An 11204-nucleotide genomic window follows, 5' to 3' on the forward strand; every position below is an offset into this window, starting at 1 on the left:
CAAACCAGATAGTTACATCACGAGAAATGTTTTCGGAGGTGATGAACTGATTTACATCAATACTGATTATCATCAAAACAGGCTTAGATTAAGGTTCAAGTTAGTTTATTTATTTACTTTAAAAATAAAAACCTTGATTGATTTAAAGTGGTCAAGTCCCAAAACGGTTGAGAACAGCTCCACACTACGGGCAAACCCACAGACGAGAAACACACACGAGACATTTCCATGTCGCACAACTTTAATAGAATATTTTAACTAACTCTGTACAAATTGAAAAGAAATATTGCGCAAGTAACAAATTGTGAATAAGAACCAGTTAAGGCCATTGCTAGCACACGGTCGGATGTGGTAGATTTGAAGATGTCAACCGTGGCCGAGAGATCTGTTCAACAAGATCTACAATCGTTCTTTGTAAAAAGAGAGAGGGTGGGTGGGTTTTTATTTTGCTGTTGCTATCGACGACCAGCCACCAGGCGAAGGGGTCCAACCAAACGACCGAAATCCAAGAGCAGGTATATAAAATACATTGGCAACCTTTGCTATTTGTTTTCCACAGACATTCTACTGAATCATCAGACAAGAACAGAAATATTTATATATTCTTAAACAACTTTAAAATGCTGATTAAACTTTGTTAATGACAATTGGCAAACATTTGAATAAAAGTTGGGGTTTTGTCTTTTTTGGCAAAAGAATTTATATTTAATCCAAACCTCCCGCACCCTGTCCCATCACCTGCGCTCAAAGATATGTGTGAAGAACCTCTTTCACACAGTGGGAGCCTTTTGGACACTGCATCTTATTTAAGGTTGAGTGTCAACCAGTGTGTCTGCTTGAATTTAATCTGAGGAAAATATCCACCCGACTACATGCGATGCTGAAGTTTGGGAAATCGTTATCTTAATTAAATTCCTTCTATCCTTGTTAGATAAGTTAAAAGAGCATTTGGGGCAAACAGAGAAGTAGTAATATAGTTGGTTATAGTTGAGGTATAACCACACGCACCCGTCACGTGATATTAGTGTTTACGTGGCCACTCGGGTGCTCAGTTTAAATGCTTGTTAAACCCACCTGGGCAGAGGTGAGCAGTATTAATGCAGATCAAAACTCCTCAATGTTTGAAATGCACGATTTGATCATTAAAAAAAACGATAAACATGTACTTGGCAGTATTCACATTGCGTTGACCTGCTAAGCCCAAAATAATGAGAAGGAGCCTATTGAATTGTGGCTGGGTCTTAAAGAGATCCCAGAATGCACCACTTCATACAGCTGCATGACACCAGAATAAATAATCCAATGACATGATAATGAACATAAAAAAACGTAAATTAAATTCAAAATGATACATTTTATGTCTCTTTAAAAAAAACAAAAAAACACCATAAAATAAAAAATAACCCTTCAGACACCCCAGTGAAAGATTAAGTCAAACTTGTTCAGCAGTTTCCTGGTTAACTATCACTTCTCTTGTTGGCGTTAAAAAACCCTGAGTAACTGATTTATTTCCATTAAGCTAAAGTTGGGATCCCGTTCCATTTCCCCATCTATTTTTTTTTTCCTTTTACACATGATGATGTTCTGAGTTTTTTTGGCAGTAGTAACTTACTCCACTTAACCAAAGAAGAAGAAGACTGTCTCTGTGTGACGCCATTGTATTTAAATTTTGAGTCAAGTCACTTCCTGCTTTGAGTTAGAATGACGCCAAATAAAAAAGGGGGTGAGATGGGCGCAAGACAAAAGAAAAGGAAGTCATGCACAGAGTAAAAACGCAGTATGGTGTGCGTTCTATTGCGTTCAGGTGAGAGTTCATAAAAAGGGCGGAGCCTGTAAGAGTAGTAGGACTCTTCGATTGGAAAGGATCTGAATTGACTGACAGCAGGTCTCCACCTCCTCCTCCGATCACCGCGGTTACTGCTGTTTGCATTCGGCCGGCTGGGGCTGTTCTTTCTGCGAGGAGACCAGAGGGAGAAACCAGATTAGGAAATATGACGACAGAGAGCTAATGAAGCCACTGGGCATTAACTGGCAAGTAGAAGGAGGAGCTCAAAAATGAAAGTAGACACTAGAGGATGAAAGCACCTGGTTTGGTACAGCAAAGGGAACAATGTTAGAAACCTGGGGTGGGACTACAGGAGGAAAAACAAATCGATGGAAAGAGGAAAAGAACAAAAGTCTTTGTCTACTCAAGATGTGAGTTAAGTGTCTTTAACACCTTGGACTACTGGAGAGTGAGGGATGTAGAGAAAAAGAGAGGCAGCCAGAGTAATAAACCACAGCCAACAGTGTACAGTGTATGTGGGACGCCGTCCTTATTTCTCCCTTACCTAGAAATGCATGGGGTGAGAATGATTGATTATGCCTGTAATGGAGGGGAGTCCAGGGGAGGGAGAGACAACAGTACACACAAGTTTAATAATAGTCACACAGAAACATGGAAGTGAGCACAGAGAAACATCGGTGAAGTGGAGGAATTAGCTAAATGAATTCCAAAGGCAGAATGAAAAACTGACGGCAGGTACCACGAGAATAAAACTTGAAGGAAACTCATCCACAGACACAGCAGCATTGTTGTTGACTCCCGAGAAACTGCTTACAGGACGTGTTGTGAACACTTACTCACTATCAGACTAGAATGCCTCGTAATGGAGGCTTGTCATTAAATAAAAATTGTGTCCTGAGAAAGTGACAATAGAAAACACCAACACCATTTTATAAAGATTCTACATGTAAGAATGTGAAGCCTTTTTACGTCTATGAAACCATGTTTTATTGACCATGTTTGAATGGATTGTGACATAACCTAAAAATGTCTTTCCCCAGCAGAGTGTGGACTGATTAATGACCTATGTGAAAAGACTTGGGACAAATTTTCTGGGAAAATCCAAAAGATGTGACGTTTATGCTCGCTCCACTTTAAGTCCCTCTTCCACTCTTCCAACGTAAACAAACAACTGGCTCCCAGCAAAACACAAAATACAGTTTCTCATAACCAAACCTCCAATCTTTAGTTTAGCGCTGTGCCAGCTCTGGAGGGTCAAATATAACCTATAACCCCAAATATACTTAAACTATAATAATAGTATAACTTGAGGTACGTCGTATATCAACATCAGTTTTGGCCGATGCTCACTGAGCACCATCTACAGAGTCCAGGCATGTGAGCAAGCAACAGGAAGCTGCCTGCAGTTCACTTCATGGCCACAAGGGTTTTATGAATGTGACACAGAACTATCATGGAACGGTTTGCGTGTCTGAGCTGGAAATTGAATGAAAATGTGAAGGAACACACACATTCTCAACATCAGGTCTACTCTGACAGGAAGTACTGCAAGTTTAACTAAATTAAACTGTAATTTGAGTTTAACACAGTTCTCGATACAAGTGTCTTGTAATGTAGAGGGGATTTTGGGGGGGGGGTGTCACTTAAAGATTATGTTTATATGTTCACAACTGTATTTCATGATAGTTGTATAAATGTGGTTTTAGAGAAAACGTCAAAGATATATATATATTTTTTAAATGTTTAAGTAGTGGATGCAAACTGACCTTGGGGTCGTCTCCCTCATCATCATCATCATCGTCGCCTTCATCGTCTTGCTCCTGAGACACAAAAACAAGATCATTCTAAGATACGCAAACAGCCCTCGACTATGAAAAACAAAACACATATAAGAGAGTCTGGTGTAAGTTCACAGTTAAGCAGTGATAACAGTGATGTCCAAATGTCTGGTATTTCAGATCAAATGCAGTGTTTGTGAGTGTAGAGTTGTCCCACTAACCTCTTCATCTCCCTCTTCCAACTCCTCCTCTTCAAACTGCAACGACAATAATATGAAAACAGAACTGTCATGACAAGTTCAGCTTAAAAACCCTCAAACGAGTCACTTTAAAAACATGCCATCTTGTTACTAAAACACAGGAGTGAGTGTGTGTGAGTGTTTTGGAGGAAAATCTCTTACGCTCTCGTCATCTTCCAGGGCCTCTCCAGTGAAATACAGCACAGCTCTGGGAACTATTCTCTCACGGAAGAAATGACCGATCTCAAAGTCTGTGGCTAGAGTGAACTCAGAGTCTTCATCCTGTAGAAAAGAACACGGAGACCTTTTAAAACACAATATCCAGTGGAATAACCTGGGTGATGGTTGTATGAAGAACAAGGTACTTTTTACTCACCATTTCTCCACCTGGTGAAGCTACAGGGGAAAACATACAGAGAAATTAGCACCGAAACACTACATATGGTGTGTAAAGTGGAACATTGGGATTTCAATTAGTACAATCATTTTTAATTACAGCTAACCCTATAGTCACAGTCTGACAGTTGTTTTATTACTGAGTCATCTTGTGCATTAGCTGTAACAACATGTGAAACCCTTTTACGGCAAAGACTCTGCTTATTATAAGTGATGTCAGAGCACGGAGGCAGTGACGGGCTCTTAGCAAACAGCTGTCACTGAACTGACTGAAGGTGACATCATCCCGTCCTTCCTCCACTACATCAGGATCATTAGCATCAGTGTAAGGATCCATATGAGATTAGCTTTCAGGGTTTGGTGACTGCCTGTGAAAATGAATTAAAATTACAGGCTGAGAGACGGATGAACATTGCCTCAGAGAATTTGTGAAAAATCAACTACTACACCACCAAGTTGATTTTCACGACTTCTTTGATTTCTTTAATGAGTAACAGTAAAATCTTATCCTGAAAGATCTACTTTACCACCACTACTCATTGGTCTTCATTTATTTATTAAGTAATCTAACTTTTGGCTTGGAGTTTGTTCATCAGTGTAATTTGAAAATACATTTCCCTAAATCTGAAACAACTTTTGAACAAACAGATTCAAATAACTTCACTTGTATTCATGTAAAATTAATCCAAACAAATACACATCAGTCAAAAACATTGTGTTTTTAGTGGCAAGTAAAATTACCACCCTAAAAATAAGATTTTTGAGGCTGAGATTAAACTATTTCCTCAGAAGGTAGACATGGATATAAAAAGTTGTGTTAGTGACGTTTGGCTGGAGTTGCCATGGTGAAAATAAAAACGACCTTTTACTTCAATAATTCTGTGGTGACTCATCAAAACCAGTATTTGCGGTGACATTTTCAAGTTCTTATCTGATTTTGAATCTCTGCCCAATTAAGAAATACACAATAAATATTGTTGACACATCTGTATATATTATAATTCGAACATTCATTTGATATATTTGAACATATATTAGGTTAAAATTATAAGCAAGTGACGGCTCATTCTCTTAAGGACACCTCAGCCCTGGAGCTCCACACCTTAAAACACTCGACAAAGAGTTATTTATATTCACCAGTCATAGGCCAAGACTATGACAGAACCAGTAAGTCAAACATTTGCTCAACCAATCAGTGTTTAGGTCAACTTCTCAAAGTCAGTATAAGCCCGGGCATGTCTGATCGGTATGTTGACTGTACAGGAAAGACAATATAGTCATTAAAAAGGTGTATCTTGTCTAACATACTGATCCTATAATAAAACATCACTCATTTGATGATACTTTTCTATTTAATGGATCAGTCACTGTATTATTCATATACTATTAGTAGATATTACAATACAATCTACTACAAATGAACAAAGGCAATCAAAGTGAAGGAAAACCCTGACCTTACTCACATGTAAGGAAGGTAACTCAAGCATGGGAGTATTAAACTGAGACCTTTTGGGATTTCCTCCACCATTTTCCAGTCAGTAACTTAAACTCTGCTATAATTACTTCATTTATCTCAACTTTTGAAGATCTTTGAGATGGTTAATCTTGAAAGATGAGCAATTCATTTATAGGCTGATCAGTAATTTGCACAATGTTTAAGGTTTTGACCAGAAAGGCTGATTCCTGCAACTTTGCCTAATATCTTAAGTCCGTCACATATCCCAGTTATCACTACTTTAACTGTCCAAGCTGGAAAATAATAGTAAAACTCAAGTTGATGTGAACACAGCTTTATGTGCATAGTCCAACATCAGTTTCAAACGAACATGCTGCTTATTCCGTCGACTGCAGAGTGACTCTGCAATCTGACACAGTAGGAGTGTGGCGCCACCTGCTGCTGAGGTAAGTTCAATGCAGTGATGGTGAAACCACATTGTTTGCATGTTAACATTTTACCACAGTGCCTGCAGGTTTAACTGAAACATGTTGACTGTCAGTGTCAGTGTGTGGCCTAGTTGTGATGTATGTGTGCAACTCTCCCTCTCAGAAATCTCAATACATCAGAGTTTGCTCAAGGCCTCTGTAAACGTCTACACACCGAACAAAGCTTTAAATATTAAATGGATACTCGTATGCAAGACACATGCAGAAATTGATGAAAAGAAATTGGTGTAATTGACATTTAAACCTGCAGCAAAATCCTCTGCATCTCATGTGTGTTCTCACCTTTAACTGGATTAAAGAAGTTGAAGAAAGAGTCGTTGGGGACCTGTTTGGTAACAGTGCGAACGGTGCCACGGCCTTTATGCTTCTGCTTCTTCTTTATAGTTTTCACTGTCACATCCTTGCCCTTATGCCAATCTATCTGACAGCTAGAGCGAGGAGGTGTTAAGAGAAGAGACCGCAGGAAGCAAGAGAACAAAAAGCTAAAGTTAGAATCAATGTCAAGAGGAGGCTGATACATGTGGGATGTAAATACAGAAAGATAGAAATGTTTTTCAAACCACGCAACAGCCATTTTTTTAAACTTTACAACTTAATATTCATGTGCTCTGGAACTTACCCTTCACAGTCAATGATCTCTGGGCCCTCAAATGAGAAAGGGTCTGGTGCATCGGGCTCTGACTTCATCTTGTAGACTTTAGTGAGGACTGCATTGTTGAAGTAACCATTGGACTCAAAGTGGAACTCTAATGTGAAACTCTGAGGGTAAGAACAAGACAGATTAAGTTCCTCAGCACTTTAACACTAGTTAGTTAATATACCCATTCATTATATGACATGATGTCGACACTGACCATCGGCTGTCCAGGTTCAGAAAACTTGACTTGAATATCTTTCAGGTGCTTTAGGATGGGCTCATCGTGCTCCTGGTGGGACATGAACAGGACAGGTCAGAGACTTAAGGACACTGTTCAGAAAAGTAAAGTCTATGAGGCACAAATGAGAGATAAACCATTTAAATGTACCTGTAGCATGTCACTGAGCATGTCCACACTCTTGAATATGGTGAGCCAGAACTCGGGAATGCCTTTGGGGTCTTCCTCTGGCTTGGCTTCCTCTTTCTTTGCATCCTCAATGGCAGCTTTTTCCTTTACTTCCTCCTGCAGGCAGCGAACAGAGGAACGAATCAAAATCCACTGTATACAATCTAAACAATTTAGTTTATTACATATTAAGTAACAGGGATAGTGTGTACAAAGAAAGCAAATACACACAAGGTTGCAGCAGAATTGGTCAGTCACACAAAACAGTCATAAGTTTCTTAGTCCATGTTATTCTCATTAAAAGCACATTTCCCACAACCATCTTTGTGTCTGTTGAATATTAACCAATTTGCCGATATTTTTTAATGTGTTCATTTTCTTATTGCTTTGGAAAACCCCAAGAAGACAGTTTTGGAAAGAAAAACTAAATCAAATGTGTACTTACAGCTAGCTCTTCCTCTTCCTCTCTGTCACTGTGCCACTCACACTCCTCTTCTGTGGGTTCCACTGTTCCTGTGACAATATCTCGTCTCTGTGAAGCACACATGTAGTAACAACGTTAATCAATTTCAGAGAGGGCTTTGATAGGGTGAAATATCTGAATATGACCAAGTATTCATTTGACAAGGCTGAAATATTTTAGCTAGCAAGCATGCTGAAATCAACACCACTTGAGACACACGCACACACGCGCAAGCACCCACAGTGAAACAGGTGCAGCAGGATTACAGCTGTCAGTCTTCAGGGTAACTAAGAATGGCTGTCACTGTCTCTGGAAATAGCCTTAACTGACAAAAGAACAGTTGACTACTCGTAGTGGCAGTTTTCAATTTAGCACCAAGGTTTCGTACTCACTGACCTCAAGTCTGACCAGAGAGACATACCACCCATTCGTGCAGGGAATGACAGAAATGATTCTTAAATATTGTTTCTACTAATACATTTTCTTTTTTTAAGTGCTTGCTCTTTTTGCATGAACATCAGAGAAGAAGATTCTATACGTCAAGTGCTACAGTCAGAGTTCGGTAAAATATGGTGAAGAAAAGTAAAAGTTCTGTTAAAAACATTAACAGTACCTTGTCAAACAGTGGTTGGTAGAGGGCAGCGTACTTCCTCTCTAGCTCGTGGACTTCCTCGTAGAATTTGGCCTCTATGTTGGCGCACTGCACCTGTAGCCTTTTCAAGGCATGCACTCGCCGCTTCACTGCTTTGGGAAGCATGCTATGAGAGATACATGAGAACCCATCTTAATTTAAACCATTTATAAAAGTAAGATTATGAACTATACTGCTTTCTTTTTTCTAAACCAGTTTATTTCACAATCTTTTAAAATGTAACATAATGTCCTCAGCGGTTGGGAATCACCAAACGATCTCAGTTGATTAAAACAATTTAAAGATGATTGTTTGTGTCTGAGGCATCTGCAGTGATTCAGATTCATTCATCTACACTAAATCAAATGTTTCACTCATCAACTTTCTCAGATAACATCAAAGTCAAAAACCTTTAATGCAAGTTTTGTTTTACATGTGAGAAGTTGTATCTCATTTGATGTAGTTCACTGTACTGAACCTCACTTGTATAATATCATTTCTGATTTTGCATCCGTCTGATCACATGTACACCTCACAACAATCACCACATTGAGTCAAACAGTGCAGTTTTCATATTGTGTGGAAGTTGCTGCAATTACAGATGTTTGGTTGGTAGCTGGCAATGCTATCAATATTGCAACTTGCAAGACCATAAAGTTCTCATTATATCCAATCTACCCACACTGGCAGGAAATATTATCAAAGCTTCCAGGGAAGAACATCAACACTTTACATATCAACTTCAGAAATTAATTCACTCTAAATTGAAAAAAAAAGTCCCACACGTGAATAGGACGAGAGGCTAAAGCCGTCACTCCGTTGAACTATAGCCATCTTAGGTAACTAACGTGCGTATCAGCATGTTGAAACATGTCAACCTGTCCACCTTTACCCTTTTATCAGCCATAGTAAAAACAGTGAAAACCATCTGCACTGACCTTTCCAAGAAGTGGAAGCTGACAGGTCTGTCCAACTGTCCGGCGGGATTTTGCATCCCTTGCTCCCCTTTACCTGCCAAACCAACAAAGAACATAGATTTGCATTTATTAAATGTTTATTTGATAAATTACATATACAAATTACAAACACTGTGGATTTCCCCCATTCTTATCAATGGAGGATAGAGTTGAAAACCCTTGCAGTGCTGTTTCAGTCGTGTCCCAACATACAAGATATAGACAATTACAATGTTGAGTTTAAGTTTAGAGTCAGAGTTGCTGGCAATTGGTAATTTTTTTAGATGATATTAAACAAAACACGTTAGTCTTTCTACTTATCTTTTTAATTACATGGATGTAAACATGAATATATATCAGTTAGAGCTGTGGATTGAGTTAAATCACATTTCTTACATTCATTAGCTACATAAATTGAGTCTTTACCTTTACTGGCGTCCATTACCGACTGGCAACTCCTTCCTCTGTTAGAAGCAGATCAATTACATTAGTCACATAGTTATTATTGGCCACGAAAGACATTGAGTTACTGCTGATATGGAGGAAGACATCTAACAACGTGAATGTCGAGTGCATTTTCGTTGAGTGCTATTATTGTTAAAGGTCTTTCGCCACGACTTTACCATAGATCTTCAGTGATTCATTCTTTAAATGTAAAGGTACAAGCTGAGACAAGTGTCAGAACAACACCGACAGCGGTGTTGAGCAAGCGCAGGCCGATGACGCACTGACATGCTAATGGCAGCTGAGCTAGTAAAGGTAGCATCAGCTCCCCGGTAATACAGAGTGAAAAGCGGCCGTCCCACCCGGTGACAGTAACCAGGGACCACGCACAACACAGCAGCTCGTGAACCGACTCGCTAACTTCGTCTTACCGACACGCTCGTCCGGATTCCCACCCAGTATGGGCGGTACCAGCGATCTGACAGCGGCTAGCCGGGCTAGCTAGCCGAGCTAGCAAGAAAAATACGAGACAACGTGCTATGAACAAAGCTCAAGCTAACAGCGAGAAAGAAGGTATGACGTTTAACACCGACCGCCCCCCCCCACACCCCGCTGCGCACAGAAGACATTTGAAATAAACGCGTCAAGTCAGCGACGAAAGCATCGACGCTGCGCTCTCAGGTTTTGTGGATAAAAACAAGCCGTTAGCGTCACGGCTGTTAGCCCGCCGCTAGCCGCATTGACAAGCTAGTGTGGTGGGGGGCTAGCTGCCGTTAGCTCGCGCGTTGACAGCGAGTGCAGGCAGAGTGTCGGGGAGACAGCTCGGCGGCGGCCGGGCGGGACACGCGGACGGGTCGTAAGGTGCGTGGTTCCTGCCCCGTTAGGAGCAGAAGCGCTCAGATTAGCGGGTTCGCTGCGGTTTGTCTCAGGCGGAGCTCTCACCTCTGCTAAGCGGAACTCTGCTGCTCACGCGTCTCCGCTTCACACACCACGCGCGACACACACACACGCGCGCCGCAGCATCCCGGCCTCCGATTGGTCGGCCGCTGAAGGAGGGCACGGTGCTGCGTTCAAGTGCCGCGTTGAAAAGAAAAAAACACCAAGAACACAAACACAGTGTTGCTCAATCACCTCTATCTGTCAAAGAAACCCTAATAACGACAATCATAATCATAACAATCATAAACATAACAATCATAATCCGAGCCAAATGAACATTAATAATAACCATAACTATAACCATAGTCAAATAAACAACATCAATAACAATCATAAACATAAGCATACCAATCACAATCAAAACCAAATAAACATTCATAATAACCATAACTATAACCATAGTCAAATAAACAACAACAATAACAATCATAAGCATTAGCATACGAAAAATCATAGTCAAATAAATACTAATCATAAACATAATATCAATAGTAATAATAAGAATAATAACAATCATGACCATGGTCAAATGAATGATAATAATAGTAATAATAACCATAATCATAATAATAACAATCATAATAA

At 39.9% G+C, this 11204-nt stretch overlaps 1 protein-coding gene across 3 annotated transcripts; it reads right to left on the bottom strand.

The window, feature by feature from the left end:
- Window positions 1-223: 223 nt before the first annotated feature.
- Window positions 224-10755, bottom strand: nap1l4a (nucleosome assembly protein 1-like 4a). Of its 3 annotated transcripts, XM_034588078.1 has the most exons (15): window positions 10623-10755; window positions 9663-9700; window positions 9219-9291; window positions 8263-8407; window positions 7632-7718; window positions 7169-7303; window positions 6998-7069; window positions 6763-6902; window positions 6426-6571; window positions 4180-4199; window positions 3966-4085; window positions 3786-3821; window positions 3553-3606; window positions 2331-2365; window positions 224-1953 (listed from the first exon to the last, which is right to left on the bottom strand). In XM_034588078.1, exons 2-14 carry the CDS (start codon window positions 9676-9678, stop codon window positions 2360-2362), a joined length of 1050 nt encoding a protein of 349 aa, XP_034443969.1. In that variant the 5' UTR covers window positions 9679-9700; window positions 10623-10755; the 3' UTR covers window positions 224-1953; window positions 2331-2359. The 3 variants fall into 3 exon arrangements, with proteins under 3 accessions (XP_034443969.1, XP_034443967.1, XP_034443966.1); XM_034588076.1 differs by lacking the exon at window positions 2331-2365 and having other exon boundaries at window positions 7169-7300; XM_034588075.1 differs by lacking the exon at window positions 2331-2365.
- Between the last annotated feature and the right edge of the window lie 449 nt (window positions 10756-11204).

The sequence above is a fragment of the Hippoglossus hippoglossus genome, chromosome 6 (genome assembly GCF_009819705.1).
Source record: "Hippoglossus hippoglossus isolate fHipHip1 chromosome 6, fHipHip1.pri, whole genome shotgun sequence".
Lineage (NCBI taxonomy): Eukaryota > Metazoa > Chordata > Actinopteri > Pleuronectiformes > Pleuronectidae > Hippoglossus > Hippoglossus hippoglossus.

Coding starts and splice junctions, on each gene's coding strand:
- nap1l4a (XM_034588075.1), bottom strand. Junction 8,408..9,218: donor AGCTTCCACTTCTTGGAAAG/GTCAGTGCAGAT, acceptor TATCTCTCATAG/CATGCTTCCCAAAGCAGTGA. Junction 4,086..4,179: donor CTTCACCAGGTGGAGAAATG/GTGAGTAAAAAG, acceptor TCTTTTCTACAG/GATGAAGACTCTGAGTTCAC.